At 41.0% G+C, this 24020-nt stretch overlaps 2 protein-coding genes across 2 annotated transcripts in view; both read left to right on the top strand.

Annotated features, from left to right (window-relative positions):
- The window catches only part of LOC124266277 (scavenger receptor class F member 1-like), a 47173-nt gene extending 23980 nt beyond the window's left edge, over positions 1-23193 (top strand). The window contains exon 3 of the mRNA XM_046701099.1: positions 22236-23193. Coding sequence (XP_046557055.1) covers positions 22236-22336 — 101 coding nt within the window. The 3' untranslated portion in view covers positions 22337-23193. The remainder of the gene's footprint in view (positions 1-22235) is intronic.
- The window catches only part of LOC124266289 (scavenger receptor class F member 1-like), a gene marked incomplete at its 3' end in the record, with an annotated part of 79245 nt that overhangs the window by 50600 nt on the left and 4625 nt on the right, over positions 1-24020 (top strand). The gene's annotated exons all lie outside the window — the stretch shown is intronic.

The following is a 24020-nucleotide window of genomic DNA, read 5'->3' as shown; positions in this document are numbered from 1 at the left end:
GCTCATTTGGTCAATGCAAAGACGTGTAGAAGCTTGCATCTGTGCTCATGGTGGTCATACTGGACACTGCTTCACTGTCCAAAACTGACTTGAACCTTAATGTTAACATTTTGCTCCATCAATGCAGCTGCACGACTGTTTCGCGGGTACATGCTGTTGATGATTTGTAAGTCTATTATTGCTCAATACCATTTCATTTCATTTTGTTAATCGTGTGTACATATGTTTCACCTTTCTATTGCATCATTCCATGATTTGTAATTTCAATAAATGAAAATGTAATGAGACTACACATTTGCATTGCTTAACTTTTTGTGAGGAGTATATATACACGATGGGCAACCTGCCTGAATGATGTTCTCCTGCTGGTTGCATTAAATCCCATTAAGGTAAAAGTACCTCGTGTCGGTAACTGACAACACTACATATCAGTCAGTGAGTAGAAACAGACAAGTGAAACACGTTCGTGGTCGTCACTGAGTTATTTCCCTTGTATTGCAGGTGGCAGCTTTTTGATAACAAGACGTGTGCGTCCTTGTAGGGTATCTTGTGTGATTGGATAAACGCGTTTGTCTCCTTGGAGATAAATATTAGCTTGAAACATGAGTTTCATATTTTATTTGAATCATGTGTTAATTTACGTACAATTGTTCTTGAAATACACACGCGCGCAACACACATGCACAAACACATACATATATTCCATTGCGTTAGACAATGAATTACACCTGAAAAATATGAAATATTGCATGACTAGTTTAACTGAATGCATTATGAATGGAATATTCCGAAGGTCAGCCATCGTGACAATGGGAATGTATTCAGGGCAAAATTAAAACTTCGGAATGTATGAGCCATCTACAAAATGAATAAAAATATGAATATTCAATAAGTCCTTGAAAGCTCTCAAATGAAACATTTGAACATTGCGAGGATATATTTCGTGTTCATAAAAAAACCCAAAAAACAAATAACAAAACCGAAAAAGGTATGCAAAAAACGGCCCTGTGTGTTTTAGAATTTTTCACCTAGTTGTGAATGTTTTTTGTAGTTTAACGCCGCTTTCAACGGAGCCAATCCAATGGCTGATAGTATGAACAACTATCAACATCGGAGTGAAATGATACGCATTCAACCACGTCGCATTGTGTGCCTGTTTATAAGAAGGGAATCATTTCGTTATATAACAATCACTTATATCATGTCTTTGACATACATGTTGTATACAACACACACATGTCAATAAGATGGCGGAGTTGTTTCCCCTTCATTACACAGAGCTAGGAAATTACGAGATTGCTCAGCTGATGGTGACACGAAGTAACGCATAGTCCAGGAAGTATTGTCCGATTTCACAACAGTTTACTTATTAACAGCCTTGTGTTTAGATGGTATCGTCAATACTCATTGTGAAAATATATTTTGTAATTAAATATGGGCTGTGCTCACATCCATTTTGTTATTCATTTATTCATATTCGGGATAAAATAATCCTTCTTGCACATTAATATTAAGATGTTTCAAAACCAGTTATATTACAACGTGTTAGTGACAGAGGGGAGGAGAGGTGAAAGTCTCAACAAGGAACACATGACCACGTTGACGAAAGCATGTAAGCTTGGGGTGATATCAACCCAAGGTTCATAATACACACTAGCTACCAGTGACCTGTTTTGATTGGAACAAGCAGATTCTATGTCTTTCTGAAATACGTCGCTATGATTCCACTAGATGCGAAGAAATGACCAGCGAGATGAAGTTATCAAGAACGTTAACACGTAGAACATACTGTCCAAGGGGATTTGAACGCACCATCACAGATACATGATGCGTATTAGTCAAATACATAACTACATGCATTTGTTACGAGTTTTTTTGTATATTTGTGAGATAGGTAAGGTTCTTTTGTAACCCTAATACTACACTAGTAACACACACTTACGACAGCTGTAGAGCTAGAGGTATTTCGACAAGGACACCCCGGACTGTGTCTATGACAGTATGAAGTCTACAGACTTGGTTGTGTGGATGGACGTCTGTCGACTATAAGCAGATATGCCTGGTAACTGTGTGACAAGTTCAGGATAATAGTCGAATGTTTAGAACAACGTCATAATTGTGTACAGTGTTCAGTGTCAGTACAGACAGAACATGTCATCAAATGAATGTCATTCAACAGTATTTGTATACATTTAAATAGGCAAAAGGATATAGAAGGAAGCATTAGTCTTAGTGACGCACTATATATACTTATATGTATTACTCTATACTATACTACCCATCAAAAGTTTAGACTCGCTTAAATCAGTCACTATAAGTTATGTATGTACATATGGTTACAGGGGCGGTGGGGTAGCCTAGTGGTTAAGGCGTTCGCTCGTCACGCCGAAGGCCCGGGTTCGATTCCCCACATGGGCACAATGTGTTAAGTCCATTTCTGGTGTCCCCCGCCGTGATATTGCTGGAATATTGCTAAAAGCGGCGTAAAACTAAACTCACTCACTCACATATGGTTACAACGAAGATGAATTTCTCCACTAACTTGGGGGAAACATCTGCAAACCTTATGTAGATTAATTGCACGAGGATCATGCATCAAATTGCTGAAAAGCATGTGCAAATATCGTTCATGTGAACAGCTGCGTTTTGGTGTAAATTTTTGATAAAAAACCGCCATTTTTCACCGAGTTTCATCATTTACTGAACAGATGCCAATAAACTTTTCAACGTCACGAATTTGCAATTGTTTTACAATACATCAGCTCATTTATAAACAGTACCTTTAAACTGTATGGATTATTTTACAAAATCCTGTTCAGAACAGTTGACTGAAGTAAGTGGCTACATTTACGCTATTTAGTCTAAACTTTTGATTGGGAGTATATTTGAGACCGCTTCTTAGTGTCCTCGAACCGTGAAGATACGGTTAGAATTGGTCTTCAGCAACCCATGTTTGTCGTAAGAGGCGACTAATGGGATCGGGTGGTCAGGCTCGCTGACTTGGTTGACACATGTCGTCGTATCCTAATTGTATAGATCGATGCTCATGCTGTTAATCACAGGCTTGTCCGATCCAGACTCGATTATTTACAGACTACTTCCATATAGCTGGAATACTGTTGAGTGTGGCTTTAAACAATAAGCGAACCAAATCGTTGCGTCCCCACTGATATGACTTGAACCTCGTTTAAACACACGCACATATTTGTACAACATATTGGAAACGTAACATACGTGTACTGTATTTCCTAAAATATCTGCAATGAATACCTACTTCCTGATTGATATTGCAATTCGTTGGAAACCAAATATATTAAGTTTGCATATCTTACCCATACACTGTGAATATCCTGGGTGAATAATGTCAGATATTGATTGCTACACGAACAAATTAAACTTACAAAGATTCATGTCACTGACGCAGCTACGATTACTTATATGCATGCATGCCCCCTATGTTGTCGTTTCTTTGTGTAACATGCACGATACAATCCCTAAGTAAACAGTGTTATCAAGCTCTATCCACTTATTGACCTTTGTGGGGCCACTTGCACAAAGTTAGCGCTATGACCATCTTAGATCTATTTTACAGTATGTGAGTTTCGAGCGTTGTAGCACTAAGATCGCTTTGTGCAAGTTGGTCCTGGTCTGTTTTGTAGATACAGGTGAGATAACAGTGTAACAGATATAGACACCAAGCACATGTCTGCTCTGACAAGCTTGAGGTCAGAAGGGCTAAAGTCGCTGTTGCATACCTTGATTGCATTAATCTACACCATCAACAAAACGTAACATAATCTTTTAGAAACTTTTGTTTCATAATGAGGTCATATACTTGGGCGTTTTGACGGAATATTTTCTATATCATGAACGAAAATATATCTCAGTAGAGAGGATCGTGTAGAATGTAATTGTTTTCGTGAAAAGTATTGATACACAACACAACATTAATTCGATCGTTAACTGACCCCATACTCAGCTTAGTTACCTTGTAATGACTAAGCTTATAACTTCTGCTGACACTTGCAGTCAGCAGCACTGTTATTTGTTTAGTCAGTGCTACGTCAACTTCCAAACACCCTTCGTTGTATCTCCGGGGCACTTGGCTTGACGTGCGTCTCAGGGGATTACCCTTCTCCTCGGAAAACAACACGGAAGCTTTGAGTTGATTACAACTGATAAGTTATAAGGACACTATCATTGACATATTAACTATATACAAAAGATCTCCCATGCAAAGTTGACGCTTCCAGAGAATATGAATCACAACAGATAATTTAGCATTGTGGGTACTTGGGACGAAGTGGTGATTTCCCTTGATCTTTGTCTCACTGCCTATATATTGGACGGACCAATTCAAATCAACGAAAAAAGAAGGCAAGGTAATTGCAGAAATTTGTCCTTAAAATTCAAGTAATATCGGAGATGATGATGATGATGATGATGATGATGATGATGATTATCCTTTTTTCATTCTAGGACGAAATGACGTTGATCATGTCAACAGTAACTCTTCTACTACAGCTGCTATGTTCAGGTAAGAACTTTTATACTTTTAAGGATAGATCGAGTATATATCGACTATTATCTATTTCTATTTGTATCTATATATCTATATCCATTGAACACTTTACAGTTTCAGGTATACGTGGAGCGTCTCATTGCCTCTGGCCGTCAGTGTCAAACCCCTGCCCTGCCTGCGAGATAGGATGGTATGGTGATGTCTGTAACTTCAACTGTTCCTTCTGCGACTCCGGCGGCTGTCACAGGGACACCGGGATATGTAAACAGTGCCGAGCCGGCTACTTCTCTCACACCTGTAACGTGACATGTCCCCCCAACTGTAGATACAGTCACGGTGACAAGCCCCACTGTAATCGGGAGGCAGGGCACTGTCTGGAAAACTGTCGAGACGGCTGGTGGGGAGACTGGTGTGAGAGGAAGTGCAGTGGTGGATGTGAAGACAACTCCTGCTACTTCTGGGACGGGTCGTGTGCCAGAGGATGCAGGGATGGTTGGGCCGGTGACAGTTGTGACACCAGGTGTCCAGGGGGGTGTCATGGTGACACATGTGAGAGGTACGGTAGCCATAAGTGCACACAAGGATGTACACCCGGTGTCCACGGACATCACTGTGACAAGCAGTGTAACAGACACTGTAGACATCAGGACTGTTTCTATGACCACGGTATGGAGTCTACAGTCTGCAGACAGGGCTGTGTGGATGGCTGGATGTCCCTCGACTGCAAGATGAAGTGTCCTGGTAACTGTGAGGCATGTTCTCAAGAGACTGGGGAATGTACCAGATGCAAGCCAGGCTACTGGGGATCTGATTGCACTAGACCATGTAGTGACACGTGTTTAAATAGGACATGCGGACCAGATGGTCGCTGCAGTAGATGTCAGCTCGGTTACCATGGGGACAGGTGTGGAACATATTGTGATGCTGACTGTATCGGGTGCCTGGAGGCCAAGGGAGGATGTAGATGTAGGAGGGTGTGCACTCAATCCTGTCTGCATCACAAGCTACCCGACACGACATGTCTCAATGTAACGCAGAAGGAAAGGCACACAGGTACGAAGCCTTACCTTCAGCATTCCTTGTGTAACGGTGCCCATTCAGATCCGGTGACGATGGTTGTTGAATAGGACTCTAAGTCCAGAAGTCTTGACATTTGACTTGATATGTACTTAAAGATGAGCCTCTCATCATGGCTACATGACAATGTATTTTTATATTTTATACCTTGGACAGTACAGCATGTAAGGTCTCCACATTCTTTTTCTCTGGTAGTTCAGTTGTTGATATTATTGCTGCCTTTGCCGAATGTTGAATATGTTTCATATCTGTTTTCAAACGTACAAAGAGAATGCAGTGGAAAATGTATGTGTGTTGTATCTGTACTGATGGAGAACAAATTATGCTTTCAGATGCCAACATCCACGAAATGACATCGAGGAATGGATCCAGCTTGTGTAGATTTACCTTATCACCCTTCATATATCTAGCCATCGTGTTGACGTTGTCACCCACCGCTGGTGTCATCTGTTCTTTCATTGCACTGTAAATATTCATATGTCATTTGTGCTGTTGTGTATGGAAGGACTACTGTTATATGACGTGTGTTTCCTAATCTGTAGCTCATCAAACAATTTGAACCTATTACACTCGTAGCATAAGTAAAAAATACAACCATATAAATGTGACAAAGATATGAACATGGAGAAATTATATCCAGATAAATTAAATTTTCATGTACAAGTATTATTGATAATCACTGCCATTATTACTTTCCCTCACACTATTTTATTGTTTTGTACTAAACGTTTTAATTGTTTTGTTGTACTGTGTTTGTACTAAGGACAAGTAACAAGGGAGTGAGTCAGTTCGGCTTGCGGTCACATCTGCAGCTGTATAGCGAGGGACAAAACACGTAATAGATAATGTTTGCAGGACTCCTTCCGCGTTGTCGTGTCACTCAGTGTATGTGTGTGTTTGTGTTTGTGTGTATCTTGTATTGAATGTACACCGATATATATAAATATATTTGACAAGAATATAAAATAATAATCACATAAAGTTCACAGGAATTGTCAACTACAACAAAGGGAAAAAAGTCCCGTTACATTAAAGACGTTCTGAGCATTATAAGAAGTAGCATAAAAAGCCTCCCTTGGACCTGGTAAGTCTGTGAAGGTATCCTCCCTTGTCACTCAAGGCAACGTGTGTGTTGAATCTGGGATGATCTTATATTTGTGTTGCTGAGCGGTGACTGCAGTCGGAAGTCATAAGTAATGAGATTTCACATGATGTGAACTAAATGTACAGGTTACACTCGCGGTAACGTCCTCTGAAAGTACATGTGTTGTCAGTTAACAAGTGTTTGAGAGAGGGCTAGGACATGAACATGTATGTTTCAGTTTGAATACTGTTGTGGATACTGTGGAATATACTGCTCACAAAAAGTAGGGGATATTGAAAAGTTGAGACAAATAAAAGCAAACGTATGTTTAATTGTCATTTGAAAACAATGTTCATGTGGAAATAGGGATGTTTAGCACCAGTTGTCAACAAATTAACTTTGATAACAATGCCGATGTTCTTTGTGGATATTGCGAAGTTCATCAGGGGTGATAACCCAAATGTCACAAACCGGTTAATAACGGGCGGGTCCACCATTAGTTGCCAAACAAGCATGGCATCGACGTCTCATACTCCTAATGAGGTGACCAATGTCAACTTGAGGAATCCTCTGCCATTCCCCTTGAAGTGCCACGCCCAGTTCTGCCAAATCTCGACATGAGGGTGCCGCCCCTCCACTCGTCGTACGAGCATATCCCACAGATGTTCAATGGGTGAGAGATCGGGGGACATCGCTGGCCATGGACGAGTTTGGATTTTGTGCTGCCAGAGATGCTCAATGACAACGCGAGCACGGTGAACCCTGACGTTATCATCCTGGAAAATAAAACCTTGTCCGTGGCGGCGTGCATACGGCAGGACGTGTGGCGTGATGATGTGGTCACGGTAGTAGACACCAGTGACTCTCCCTTGGCAGATGTATAGATCGGTCCTGCCCGTCATCGTGATCCACCCCACACCATAACAGACCCCCTTCCATATCGATCATGAGGAATCATGGCGGCTGCCTGGTGACGTTCACCAGGGCGTCTGCCAGACACGATGACGGCCGTCACTGAAGTCCAAGGTGAACCTTGACTCATCGACGAACATCACATGGGACCACCGGGCAACGGGATGAAACGTCGCCTTCCTCGAAGGTGTGCAGCATGGAGACGGTTCCGTATAGAGATGCGGCTCCCAGTGGCCTGTCTGTGTACTTGCTGCAGCTGTGTCGCATTTTGTCGTCGATCACGGAGGCCTCGAGTGATGATCCGCCGGTCATCGCGTCTCGTGCTACATCTCGCGTCTCGTGCTACATTCGAGGCCTATCCTGCACTGTTCCAGTGGCAGTGTAACGTGCCCACGGCCTGCTGAGTACAGACTGCGAGACACCCAGTTGTGCTGCTGTGTGGGCTTGTGTTCTTCCGGCCTGGAGCATCCCTATGGCTCTCAATCTTTCGTCTTCTCGTAATCTTCGCATGGTGGAAAGGGGTGAAATGGTGGATTGCCATGGTCCTAACCCCACATTTATAGCCACCCTTGCACATGCGACACGTGCATTTTGCCACTTGCACGTGTGAAACATGGTGGGATGTTTCATACCCACCCCCTGGTGCGTTTGAGTTCAATTGTTTCGGATCTATAGACACCTGGTGGTCACCGTGCAATATGCTAAGGTGGGCCAATGGTTATACTCAAACATACTTAAAGTACTCGGAGGAATCTATATTCCTGTGTCTTTGCCCCTGTGTTTAACTTCAGTACCCGCTACTTTTTGTGAGCAGTATATGAATGCTGAAAAGTCCGGAATATGATGTGATGTGATGTGATATCATATCATATCAATATCACGATGGGAGAGACCAGAAATAGACTTTATACATTGTACTCATGTGGAAAAACGAACCTGGGTCTTCTTCGTGACGAGCGAACGTTTCAGTCATCAGGCTAACCCACCGCCCAGTAGAATATAAAAAGAGCTGAATGAACTATATGTGGATGTATTTAATCTAACTACAGCTGTAGAGCTGTGTCTTATTGATTATTCAGAAATATCTCAGGACTCAAATCAAATACTGTTTAGGCACTTACGAAAATGAAAGATCAAACTGAAACTGATTTCGATACTTAAATTTGTTTCCCACCCACCGCCCAGTAGAATATAAAAAGAGCTGAATGAACTATATGTGGTTGTATTTAATCTAACTACAGCTGAATTTCCTCAAACATTACACATTGGACACTCATACATTATGCAGTTCAGCGGAGACCAACACCAGTAGATTTGACGATCCATTACAGTTCAGAATGAGCACTTGTTAAATGTTTCTGATGCGCTGATGCCAGACTGGACGCCAAGCAGCACATCATCCTGCACGATGAGAGCGTTAGGTTGGTTTGAGACATTAGGTTTGGTAGCGTGTAACAATAAAAGTATGTGTTTCAACCGGCACCAGATAGTCTCTTCCGCAGTCAGTTTACTCAACTGAATGAATAAACATTTTACATCAGTTCATAAACACCAATTGTTAATATCATAATATTTTAGATGAATACGTTGCTCAAGTCCTCAGTCTGAAATTGATACATTTCATTTTCTGATCATAAGAGACCATTATTTTTTTTACCACCTCATCAATATTACTACTGCTATCTGGGGGCGGTGGGGTAGCCTAGTGGTTAAAGCGTTGGCTCGTCACGCCGAAGACCAGGGTTCGATTCCCCACATGGGCACAATGTGTTAAGCCCATTTCTGGTGTCCCCCGTCGTGAATATTTGCTGGAATATTGCTAAAAGCGGCGTAAAACTAAACTCAGTCAGTACTACTGCTATCTGAAATTATACAAGTGAAAATGTGTTCAAATTATTGAGAAATGTTTACTTATTGCATTAGAAAATATCACCCCAATTACTTCCTTTTGACGATCATATTGAGTACTCCTTACACCCGGTAACATTTCTTTAACTGTCACGTAGTATGTTATAGCATACATAGTGCTCAATGTGTGCATTAGCAACAAGAACTGTGGAGGTGTCTCTGGTAGGTACGGCAATCCGCCTGTTTCTACATCTTTCACTTGGAGGTAATAACGATACCTATGTACAACTGAGTAATTGTCCGCATAGTGTTAGGATAAGTGTGTATATTCGTAGTTTTTGTTTGAGGCACAAGTTGTCCAATCGTTTAGTACACAGCTGTCGGTTTTGCCGGTCCCATATTCCTGCTTTGGTAAAACAAATTCTAGATTCACAACTACCGATTTTGCTTCTCAGTCATCAGTACCATGTTATTGAGCTTTATCAAATGGGAAAACTTCCAAGACTTGCATCACTTTGGGGGTTTCGTGACACATTGTGCCAACACAGCTCCAAATAAGTGAAATAATGGTCAAGGTTAACTCAACTCACTCACAGACACTACGTTGTTTAAGTTGTGACATCGACGATCTAGGAATGGACATGACGTACATGCTGGTGGTGTTCTTCTGTGTGTCAGGCCTACGAGGAGGTACGCTCATTTTGATTTAAAATGGGTTATCACGACAAAAACAGAACACAAAAATAGAAATAGAAATGTTGTACAACTGGAGCATTATGAAAACGTACATTTTTGTATGTCCAAAAGCAGTTATTTGTTACATAAACAATAAAGCTCTCTTTAGGAAAATAATCAATAAAACAAAATACGTGTCAACATGTTTCACTTATTAAATATTCATAAGGAAATATAATAATACTAGCTTCACTGCATAGCTTCTGTGGTGGCACAGTATTATTCAGACAACACTCTGTGGTATAATGTCACTACTTCCAGTGCTCCTGGTGCCATGCTGTGACAACTGTGGGGACCAACCTACAGACGCTGACTGTCAAATATGCAGGAATAGAACCAGGACCTGTTCTGAACCTTCGCAGGTTGGTACAGTTTAACGTTCGATATCTGTTTCCTTGCGATAGAGATGACTGCTAAACATCATTGTAGCAAAACAGGACATGTGTGTTGCAGTACAAGGCTTATTGGAGAACATGTATTTCCTTGCCGTTGAGCCAATCATATCTTACATGTAAAATATTTTTGCCTACTGCATTCGACTAATTTGTAAAAGGCTCTTTCTGTTCTTTACGAAATATTTAGTGTTTGACAAATTAGGAAACAAAATATCGTGAAATCAATTTTCAGTAAGCATTACCATAGTCAAGAGTGACTAATGACATAGCTGCATCAATCATTCACTCATAGGCCTACAGATCTCTGAAACATATTCGGATTGATGTAAACATAGCAAAAGCGCTCCAATTAAACTACATTTTCATCTGGATGTTCTTGTAAAACGAGTGTAAACAAGTTCATACCAAAATGTACACATTGAGCTACGAGCACCGCAATGTCTTGTCACCGAATCAAACTCCTTATTCATATATGAAGAGACTGTTGCCTCGATTTTTATATTTTACGTACTATTTTCATCCTCAAGTTTAAAAAAATGTATTTCTCTCCCTCTCACAACAGACAACCCCGGGTGAAATCGTACAGCCTTACTTGTGTCCAGATCCGCGTTTCATTGGCACAGATTGTGACAAGAACTGTTCTGATGCATGCGTGAACTCCCGCTGTGAACTACAAGAAACAACCCTGGTCTGTACAGACGGATGTATTGACGGTAAGAAGGGAATATACTGCCAGGAAGATTGTCTGTCAACATGCTCCAAGTGCGAACGTTACCGTAGTGTTTGTCTACAGTGTAAGGATGCGCTTAGCTATGGAAAGAAGTGTGACAAACGTTGCCCTCCAAACTGCAAAGGTGGATGCGCCAAAGAGACCGGTATTTGCACAACGTGTGCATCGGGGTTTAAAGGAGCCAAATGTGAAACACCTTGCAGGCCAGGTTGTGATGAATGTCCTCGTTACACCGAAGGATGTTTCACGTGTTTGTCTGATCGCTATTACGGCAAGGACTGCAGGTTTCCTTGTCCACAGAACTGTCTTCAATGCAAGAAAGACACGGGAGACTGTAGTGAGTGTGTGCATGGATACAGCGGGAAACAGTGTAAGTGTTATTTTATACATCCGTATTTACTGCATGTACTCAGCTGCATGTGATTCCAGCCCATACGTTCTGAGATAGATACATGGTATCCATAAATAGTTATTTCTTTTACGTAGTTCACGTATTTTCACCCAGTATTGGCTTGGGTGAAAATGGGACACGTCCTTGTATTAATCTATTGAGGTTTCAAACATTAATAACGTCGTCATATGAGCGAAATATTCTCAAGCACGACGATAAAGCCAATTTCACCTCACCTTCAACATTAATGTAGACACTGTGATTAAGAACAGCTTCCTGGTTTGTTGGATTTATGATACTGATGGACTTGTACATTGTGGGTATTTTATATTCAAGTTCATATATTGAATGAGTATTATTACATTTGATTTTTATCTATTTTTCGTTTGTGGTGCATACATAGTTTGAGTAATACAATGAACTGACAAGAAGGAAATATTGTAATTTATAATATGAATAATCCTGCTAATGAGAGACTAAGGAATAGAATGAATGCACCAGGCAATAAATACATACACGCGTGAGCAAATACGAACTCATAATGAACAAAAGATACTAAAACACACTAGGTGGATATTCAAATGTGCAGAATATAGTAATGGAAATGTACTGGCAGTCATCGCTTTCCTCGTGTCGTTTGTCACTACACGTATGTGACCAACTATTTACATGAATATCTCATTTGTATTTAGGCACCGAACATGTACAGAAACTGGACCCTAATACCATCCTCATCACGTGTTCGGTCCTGGGAGTTGTCTTGTTTGGAGGAGTCTTGTTGTTCCTCCACAGACTTTGCACTAACAGACACCAGAGGAGGTAAGTTATCGTTACTGAACATCTGTGTACTGAAATAAACGGCAGACACTTTTGACTCAAACAAATGTAAGCGGTTAAATCAATGACATACGGATATGTATGCAATAATCTTAACCTTATATTTCAGACCGGAGACAAATCCACCAACTGGCAATCAGAATACGTCAACCATGGACGTGAGGGCGAGACATGGAACGCTGAATCATGAATCCAGAGATTATGATGTCCCTCATAAATACTGGGAGATCCATGATACTGACCTAGACACAGTTACACAGTCAACTGCATCTGTACAAACTGGAGACATGGATGGAGCATCTAATACAATGAGGTATCACCCCAAACCAGATATCCCAAAGAAACGATGTGAAGATGGTTGGTTTCATCCAGTCAAGAGTCCAACAGAACGAGCTGCTTCAGGAGATGCAGATAATCATCCTATGGCTGCCCATTTTGGAAACAGCAAGATGGATGGAGATGCATGGCCTTCTGATTTGAACAGTTTGTCTGAAGATCATGCGATTTCCAATTCCAATGGTGGTTTACAACTGTCAAGGTGGATTCAAACAATACATGTGGACATGGACAACTGTGAAAATTCTAGAAGTGTGCCAATGTCTGTAAATAAATACTTAACAGCAATAGGTTCAGACGTCTTCCATGTTGAGAAAAACATTTATGTTGATCATGTGTACGAACTGGGATTGCCCACTGTGTGAACACTGAACACTTGTTCTATTTTGATGATTTTACTGTGCTGTGAACTGCGTGCTTAAGCCGGAGAAACTAAAAATGATTCAAACTGAAGGACGCCCCATTGTGTACAAATGTACAATGTACAAAATGGCTTTAAGTTAGCTTATGTGAGGTTACTATTACAAGACTTATAATAGATTTATTATCAGAACACATCTTCGTAAAGTACACACGCTGGACATTATCATGGTGGGTATATTACTTATGCGAGTTAGACACCTGATGAAAACACACTTCTTGGCCAGACGCTTGTCGTGAATGACTAGCCGAGCAGACATTTGCGGCTTCAATGTTGTCGACCCGTTGTAGATTAGCTTAAAGGAGAATACGAACGAAAACAAAACTTTTGATATATTGTAAAGGATATTCTAAAAGTCACATTCCGTGATTAAAACTGAACAAAAAGTTTGTAAAACAGCATTAAAAACACAAAAACGTACTCGTATTTCCGCCTATTACGGAAACACCCGACAGTTAATGAGCAGAGGGGGTATCACGTGACATGATGTCATAAGTGTCAGAACGAGACATGCAGTAGTGTGTACGGAAGGACGCTTACCCTTTCGCTGCCCAGCTGTCTAGCATTGCCAACAGAAGTTTACATAACGGGTGGTATGACCCGATATCTGTTAGACTATTCAGACAATTTATGCCTATGTGTATGTGTATTAATATCTGGGTGTCTTTGTACAACGCGATTTAGCGTACATCCCATACTTTATATAGACTAACGGCAACTAGTAGCACTTAGGTCGTTGTGTACCACAGCACACTGGGCAGCTGTACGGAACTGGCCGGTTGAAATCTGAGCTGCCAACCTTTGATGTATTCACGTACTTAGTAGCGGTGTTCCAATTAATTGAAATAATCGAAGATTGGTCGCAGTGACCAAACGACCAAGCAATCGATCACATTTTCTCATAATCGAACATAAACGATTTTGGAACTACTGTTTTAGTCTTTGAAACACTTGACAATGTCCAAGAGCGTTCGTTGTGGTACTCTCGGATGGTAGTTCAAGAGGCGGAAGACAAAAGTCAGCAGTATAGTTGAAGACAGCAGCAGCCATGTTTATTATGGTTGGGAATAATGGTAGAAATGGTACATAAGATGGAAATCACGTGACAGAACGCACATCGGGACCGAGTGGCCAATGTTCCGATGTGGAGACCCGCTCTGTCACTTACACACATTCAGAAGTCGGACGGCGATTCTTCATCGTCGACGTAGTCGTTGGTGAGGCGACGGCCTTGGCCGACGCCCCGACTAGCCGCACAGTCCGTCCGCTTCGGTGGATGATCTGGGCCCGTTTCGTCGCGTCGTCTCTGACTGGTCTCCCTGTTTGGTCTCCCTGACTGACCATGTGAGTCCGGTTTTATGCATAGGGACATTACGCCACGTTGTGCAAGGTCACTGACCTGTGCACATGTACATACATAAGATCCGCCGACGTGGGGAGATGTTAATTGACATTTACTGATGGCATTGAGAATTAAGGGTCCTGCCCTGAGGGGGGTTTATGATAAAAGGGCTACACCGAATGATTGCTGAATACATTAAACAGACAAAGGGGATAGAATTTCGGTGCACTTTGGATATATATGGAAACAATTATGTTGTTTGAATATATGAAGTTTTACAGAAACTTATTGAAATGGTTTACTCTATGACAACACCCCTGAACGTCGTGGAGCTTTTGTCCTCAAAAGCGTTTTTTTTTGGAAAATAGTGACAATATTGGATGTACAAGTATACAGTAAAATACATGGGACATTGACGGGTTGACAAATATTTGGTACAGGCATTGATCATAAGTCAAATGATCGTAATGGCATTAGATTAGTTATACAGGAACGTCAAGGTAATACATGAATCGAATTGTCAACATTGGTCAGGTGTATACACAAAACACAAGTGAGCGGAGATTCCAGCTCGTACAAAAATACAGGTGAGCGGCTGTCCAGCTCGTACAAAACAAACATAATATTGGTCGTTTCCACCGAGCGGCAAACTCCTGCTCGCGGTCGTCCATACAGTCGGAATACCTGACTGATAAGTACACACAAAAACATAATGTGCGTAATACGTCGTCGTTTGCATATGAATGTAATATTTTCATGACAACAGTAAGATCTTTGAAATTGGGAGTCTTATATTGGTGAGCCTAGACTCGGCAAGGCTAGCAGATGTAGATGTGATCTGCACTAAAAGTAGAATTGGCATGAGAAAAAAATAAACCTAACCAACTTCAAAAGTCTAACCGAAAGTTAATGAAAAATTAATTCAAGTGAAATTGGCTCGAAGATATTTTAGCGAATTGTATATTGTGTGCCAGAGACCATAAAAGTATTATGCACAAGGATACTAAATTTTCGCCGGTATCATAATTAAGCACAAAAACACGTTGGCAAAACGAAGAAGTAGGATATAGACTGGATAATCAGTCTCCACTAAATAAGCTTGGTAAGCCATAACTTATTATACTTCTACGACTACTATTACCACATGAAAAGATTTAGCCGTTTTTCACAAAGAGTAAATATGGTATTGCATAACTCGTTATAAGCTATTGTCTATAGCAATAGTTATAGAGGAACAAATTATTAGAAAAATCCTTGAAACCGGGAGTCTGATTTGAATGGGACGACTCGGAACCCGCAGATAGCGTTGATCTGCATTAAATGCGTATATGCGTAGGGCGTAGTATATGTAGTAGAGTAAGAGCCTAACCGATTTCAAAACTTAATCTAATAAAGATGTACGTCTCATAACATCACATACAGATTGCAATATATACTCAATAGATGAAAAATACGACAAATATAAACGCACGTGAAACAATGACTGGAGAGGATTCCACATACCTGGCATGAACAAGAATGCCCGAGAGAAAACGTATATAACACAAAAACGTTGAGAGAGTTCGAACAAAGTTCACATACATTGTCACACACACATAACGGGAAGCACTTGCTGAAGAATCTTGACGCTTGATGACTTGATCTTGAAGGATGGTTTGAAAGTTGTTGTACTCACAAATGGACTTTGCTCGGTCTGGTTGTTGTTGTGGATGACTTTGTGAAGTTTGCTGGCTATGGGCTGCTGTCTCGCTGATGATCGTCGGGTCGGCTGGTCTGTCTGCATGTTGTCTTCTCCGTTCTTCCGCCAAGATGGCGGCCGGCGTTGACGCTGCTCTTGTCTACCACCATCTCTGAACTACCCGTTGCTTTGCTGCGAGTTAGGGTAGGGGAATCGTGCGTGAGTCACAGCAAACTCACGCTACCCGGATATTTCTCCACCATCTGTCCAAGAGCGTTCGTTGTGGTACTCTCGGATGGTAGTTCAAGAGGCGGAAGACAAAAGTCAGCAGTATAGTTGAAGACAGCAGCAGCCATGTTTATTATGGTTGGGGAATAATGGTAGAAATGGTACATAAGATGGAAATCACGTGACAGAACGCACATCGGGACCGAGTGGCCAATGTTCCCGATGTGGAGACCCGCTCTGTCACTTACACACATTCAGAAGTCGGACGGCGATTCTTCATCGTCGACGTAGTCGTTGGTGAGGCGACGGCCTTGGCCGACGCCCCGACTAGCCGCACAGTCCGTCCGCTTCGGTGGATGATCTGGGCCCGTTTCCTCGCCTCGTCTCTGACTGGTCTCCCTGCTTGGTCTCCCTGACTGACCATGTGAGTCCGGTTTTATGCATAGGGACATTACGCCACGTTGTGCAAGGTCACTGACCTGTGCACATGTACATACATAAGATCCGCCGACGTGGGGAGATGTTAATTGACATTTACTGATGGCATTGAGAATTAAGGGTCCTGCCCTGAGGGGGTTTATGATAAAAGGGCTACACCGAATGATTGCTGAATACATTAAACAGACAAAGGGGATAGAATTTCGGTGCACTTTGGATATATATGGAAACAATTATGTTGTTTGAATATATGAAGTTTTACAGAAACTTATTGAAATGGTTTACTCTATGACAAGCAATCGATCACATTTTCTCATAATCGAACATAAACGATTTTGGAACTACTGTTTTAGTCTTTGAAAAACTTGACAATGGAACATATTTTAGAAGTTGTCAGGGCCTGAAAACGTGTTTAATTCTTAGAAAACTCACTTCACTAACTGAAAAGCCATGACTGAATAGTTCTCTAAGACTCAAGGAAGTTTATGTTCATGATATATTAGTCATCACTTTAAAGTAGCACGTTGCATCATGTTATACGTACCTGCAATAACAACCTGGATAGGAAAATCTGAAAAATGACGCTAACCAATTTTTTTCGATGATTGTTCGTTGGTAATGAAGCAATCATCAATTGTGAGATTTCAACCAATTCCCAACACTAGAACTTAGATGTATTCAGGTTGTGACTCCATGTTAAATGTACTTACAGTTCACATATACAGGCATAATGGTCTCAGAACATAACTCATGTGTTGATGGTATGTGCAGTTTCTTTTCTATTGAGATAGAAGAACTAAGTTTGAAGTGAATATGGCTTACTTAAAAAGAGCGATTTTCATACATATTTAGTTGACTTCCAATCCCTGGTCATTAATACGTTAGTAGAAATAGAGGAGTGAACAGAACTCACCTCAGTCCCATTATTTGGAAGTGTTTACATCACAAATACCTAACTTATGCATGGCGAATCAGATGAACTTCAACATATCAGGTGACACAAACGTATATGTATATTAACGTATGGCCCATATTAAGATTTAAAGCTTATCAATTACAGGACAAGCAAGTTTCGGGTACAAAAAGTCTAGTTTCACAAACATGAAATACTTTCGAAATGTTTACAATACATTCTTTCGAATAGGTCGAATACACTTCCCACCAATGACGATCCGAGTTCAAATTAAGCTTCAGTAACCCATGCTAGTCGTAGGAGGCGCAAATCGGGATCGGGTGGTCAGGCTCACTGACTTGGTTGACACATGTCACCGTATCCCAAGTGCGTAGATCGATACTCATGCTGTTGATCACTGGATTGTCTGGTCCAAACTCGATTATTTACCGACCACCACCATATAGCTGGAATATTGCTGACTGAGGCTTAAAACTAAAGTTTAACTCACTCCGTAACTAATACACTTCAATATACTTTTGTGTTGTTCAAAATGTGCAGATCCAGAATTGGACAATCACAAACATAGACACTTTCTAAAGTCAATACTTACTGTGTACATCAGCACATACACGTGGAGAAATAGATGATTGTGTATAGGACAATGTACACTGGGGGCGCAAACAGGACTTAGATGATATATATATACTACGCATTATATACTTTCGGAACTGTCTGCTAGACATTCCTATTTTAGGTCAATACTTCCCTGTGTGTTACATATGCAGGTAGAACAGATTGAGTCGACAACTTATTGTGAACGTTAGTACAATACTCGTGCGGCAATATTATAATACAACTGACGTGTCGTGCACAATGTGTCGTGTCGTGAGACGCCTCTTTGTGGTGTCAGCCAGGTACCGGTGTAGTATGCACCAGCAGTTATTGTCCCTGTGAACGAACAGTCACTGCGTGAATCCTACCTGAAGAGTCACAGCACGATTTCCTTAAGGTGGTGAGTTATACATTTAGATATCTTCTCCACGTTTCCTTTTGGTTCCCTCACACTCACTCACTCACTCACTCACTCACTCACTCACTCACTCACTCACTCACTCACTCACTCACTCACTCACTCACTCACTCACTCACTCACTCACTCACTCACTCACTCACTCACTCCACTCACTCACTCACTCACTCACTCACTCACTCATAAAGTGTCCGTGTTATGGGTTTCGTTTATCGTTTCAGCACTTGAAAAAGATTCGTACGCTACCCGATACATCAATTAAGTGTATGTAAGACGATCAATTACTGGGAACGTTGTTTCTTGACAGGGTTAGCCATTACTGGCGTCACAAGTTTATACATATGAACTTTTGAGCAGGTATAGTTGCGATGATAATGAAGAGTACATTTCTTGACATCGCTTTTGTGGAAAAAGGAGCATTTAATGAACATCTATAAGCGTGGAGCATTGTCCGTTCATTATTTACCATTTATACTATTTTTGCTATAGGCGAAATTTCCTTCTCGCTATATTGGTCTTTACGCTGGGAATTTTGAAGAAATGACACTTGGTACCTTTTTGGGTTGGACTGGGACATCCAACGAAAGAAATATGCCATCTCAAGTCAACCACACACCGATAGTAACGGGAAAATCAGCCCCATTGTTATGTAGATGAATGCTGTCATAACAAAGGGAAATGGCAGACGTCACACCATGCACTGTGGCTAGACAGCCCGAGATCTTTACAAACTCCTTCCATGCTGCCTATCCTGCATAAAAAGAAATCACGATGTAATTAAAACTGGAGATTACTATTAAGTCATGAAAAGATTTCATGTGTGAGTTGTACTCTGCCCGAAATATATACAATGAAGATATTAACAGTATCATAACTTCGTCTTCAATTCTGAAAGATTACAAATACTAACCATATTAGGATTGATAATCACTTTATTTCAATGACAAATATTTCTACCTGATTCCTTTTATATGCACATGTGTTCGTCTCCATCCCTGCAACCGTTATATTACATAATCATGTCGACATTCTCATTGAGACTATACGTACACTAGTGTTCTATTGCTAGTCTCATCAAGTGCAACTAAGCACCGGCTTCTTTTACTTTAATTTTAAGATGCAACGTTCGTAATCCGGCCTTGATTTCATCATCACAAGAGAATTCGATGGCGTCGGCGCATTTAGCACGGATGCACATCCAGACATTATAACTCCATAAACACAAATTACCATTTATTATCGATTACGATTATAACAATAACATCTCCATAGACTCCATGATCAAGACGTAGACATTCAATCATTGATGGAAGAAAACTTGACACAACAGTACGACATCGGTGACATACATGATTCAGTGCTATACTACAACACACCGACTACGTCAGTCAGTCGGGAAACAATGGTCCCAGAAACAAACGTCCCGAAACAGCCGTCTAGAAACATGTCGGGAAGTCACGAAATCACTTTCACTTGATGTTCAGTTTCAGTTGATGCTTTATCAAGATGGAAATGGCGAGAATCCCGCTGTTGGTGCTGTGTAAGTATTAGGGACTTACTTAATCCATTTAAGTGTCATTAAAGTAATTAATCAAATAATTCAACACGGTTTGAAAGGATTTATACAAACAGGACAAGCCTATTCTAATGTTAGGATAGGATGGTATGACAGGGTATAATGTGCACACAGACTGCATTATATCTGGACCGTGAGTCGCCATGAAAAACGTCCGAAATATCACGCTTGGGCGAATTAAGGTGATTCTAAAAAGAAAATAATCTTATTTTATGTTACATTTTTTTAAATACGACATTAGAATTTCAACAATACAAAGACTTTACTTTATTTGGTATGGAAATGATGTGCACATCGTTCGCTGAGTAACATTTGTTCCATAATATGTCTGTCGCATAAGTTATATACCTTTATGTAAAATAATAATCTCTAAATTAATCCAGGCATTAAACCAATGTGAACAATACCAGTATATCTGTTTCAGTATTCTTCATGCACCAGTCATCAGCTGACACCCACTGTTTCTTGTCATCAGACGACGGTCGTTGTATTGACTGTCACATGGGCTGGTATGGGGACTACTGCAACTACAAATGTTCCGGCAACTGCGACACCGGCGGCTGTCACAAGGACACCGGGATATGTGTACAGTGTGACGCCGGCTACCACGCCACCAACTGTACAGTAACTTGTCCCCCCAACTGTAGATACAGTCACGGTGACAAGCCATACTGTAGCCGGGAGACAGGGCACTGTCTGGAAAACTGTCTGGAAGGCTGGTGGGGAAAGAAGTGTGAAAACAGATGCAGTGATGGATGTGAAGACAACTCCTGCTACTTCTGGGACGGGTCGTGTGCCAGAGGATGCAGGGATGGTTGGGCCGGTGACAGTTGTGACACCAGGTGTCCAGGGGGGTGTCATGGTAACACATGTGAGAGGTACGGCAGCCATAAGTGCACACAAGGATGTACACCCGGTGTTCACGGACATCACTGTGACAAGCAGTGTAACAGACACTGTAGACATCAGGACTGTTTCTATGACCACGGTATGGAGTCTACAGTCTGCAGACAGGGCTGTATGGATGGCTGGATGTCCCTCGACTGCAAGATGAGGTGTCCCAGTAACTGTGAAGCATGTTCTCAAGAGACTTGGGAATGTTCCAGATGCAAGCAAGGTTACTGGGGATCTGACTGCACTAGACCATGTAGTGACACGTGTTCAAGCAAGACATGTGACAGAGGTGATGGGCGATGCTCCTGTTGTATACCTGGTTACTATGGAAACACCTGTGATACGGGTTGTGGGGCTGACTGTATGAGATGTCTCCAGGTAGACGACGGTTGTGGATGTAGGGAGGAATGCCACGCGATGTGCCTGCAGCACCATCAACAGGGAGGAGCATGTGATGATGTACAACGAGGAGGGAAATGTAAGCAAACAAAATTTAATACTGGAGATACAGACACGTCCTCAGATATGTCCATAGATATGTGTTGTTAAAAAAATGATGCCACAAAGGCATGTGCTACTATAAAATGCAGTTTTGATACATGGCACAAAATGTAAATATGAACATCACGGGGGTTTTTTAGTCGCAATTTGTAAAATATTCAAGCAGGTTTTATGTCAGTATGTGATTAATACAGTGTTTTGTAATCATTCTGTCCACATTACCTTATCCTTTGACGAGATCAGTCTACCTGACATGCGTCATATGACTGTCTGCAAGGGAATACAATTTCAAAGTAGTATATAACTCACTCACGCCTGATTGGCAATTTGTATTAGTACTTCTTGATATTTGATTTCTCTTGCAGACAATACGAACGGATCACAGAGATGTGCAGTTGAAGACATACTGTTTACATTATCTGTAGGTCTGCTGGTTCGACATCGACTTCTTCAAGACTTGATATAACCAACACGTGACATGTTCTGGTGACACCGGACGGTTTGCTGATACTCGTCACCATAGGTCATGGCAGCAATGATCCTTCGGTTGCAAGCTTGTTGTTCTACAACTTCACCTTCACAAGCAGGTTTCATGGCATAATCTGCTTTATCATACTATTAGCTACGGGATAAATCGCTAAGGACAATGATGAGCTAGTCGTGGTTTATTTTACGATAAGGCATTGTCTTATTATGACCTTCTAGAAAAGTAAAGATTCCCTCGCAACTCGATGACGTTGAAAAATCGTGGACGCTATTTTGGAGACGGTAATGAGTGGTTTGGCTTAGATGTAGCCTGGCAAATTGGCTAACACAGATGAATGCATTCAATAATTTTGAATTGTGAGAATATTCAGGAATATCTCAAACTGAACTCACAGTTCATAAAATGGACTTGTCCGACATTGCCAAGATCGGATTATATTCAGGGCGTGATCATTATCTGAATAGACACCTGTCGATCCATGCTTGTCGCATGAGGCGAGTATTGGCATCGGTTGGTCAGGTTGGGTGAACTGGTCTTCTTTTGACATGGTACCCACATTGTGTAGATCGATGCTTATGATATCAATCACTGGATTTTGATCCAGACTATTGTGGTTGTGATTGTGATTTGTACAGCGCGCAACCACAGACAAGCATTATTTGTAAATAATAATTATAATGGTAAATTCTATTAACAATCTGAATGTTGTTGCAAATATTGTTGTCTCATGTAAGAAATAAATAATTCCTTGTGTTATATTTCGGTGCATTTAAACACTACAGTGAGAATTAACTACTCCAGACCGTCGTATATTTTCATAAATAATTAGAACCATTTGTTGACATTTCGTTGATTCTTGCCTTAGTAATATAATGGATCAAGAACCTAATTTTCATAAACAATATACATCAAACACAGCTGTTGTAAACAAAACAAGTTAAGTGTTCAACACAGGGAACGTCAGTTACATTACATGCATTATCAAGTGGCGAGGTAGCACATTGTGATATCGCAATATAATATACAGTAATAAAACTGTTCGTAGTGTTTGCTCATATCAGACAGTTATTGGCGTATTTAAAACTCCTTATGCCATATACTTATGCCGTATATGACTTCTATGTGCAGTCGACGGGCAATGTTTGTTAACCACACACGTTATGTATTCCACAAGATCAGTCAGTGAGCAGAAACACAGGCAAGTGAAACAGAGTTATTTCCCTTGTATTGCAGCTCAGAACTTTAGGTATATGTACCTCGTGTCGGTAACTGACAACACTACATATTAGTCAGTGAGTAGAAATACAGGCAAGTGAAACAGAGTTATTTGCCTTGTATTGCAGCTCAGAACTTTAGGTATATGTACCTCGTGTCGGTAATTGACAACACTACAGATTAGTCAGACGCCTCAGACGTAGCAGATTTAACGAACTGTAAATACAAGACAATATCATGACGTACCCTTGGAAGAAATACTCGTACCCATTATAAACCTAAATGTTGGTGCCAAACTGGTCCATACATTTGTAATGGTGTCAAGTACGAACAGAATCCTTAAACGGTGACAGGTTTTATGGAGGCATGGTTTGTCAGTGACCAGTATAATGAATATATGTAGGTGTGTTTCACGCCGGATAACCTGACTCTAGGTGACCAGTTGTAG

The sequence above is a fragment of the Haliotis rubra genome, unplaced genomic scaffold, assembly GCF_003918875.1.
Source record: "Haliotis rubra isolate DU_JTF1 unplaced genomic scaffold, ASM391887v1 Scf1243, whole genome shotgun sequence".
Lineage (NCBI taxonomy): Eukaryota > Metazoa > Mollusca > Gastropoda > Lepetellida > Haliotidae > Haliotis > Haliotis rubra.
The sequence above is the reverse complement of the archived record's forward strand: the minus strand, read 5'-3'. Positions and strand labels throughout refer to the sequence as shown.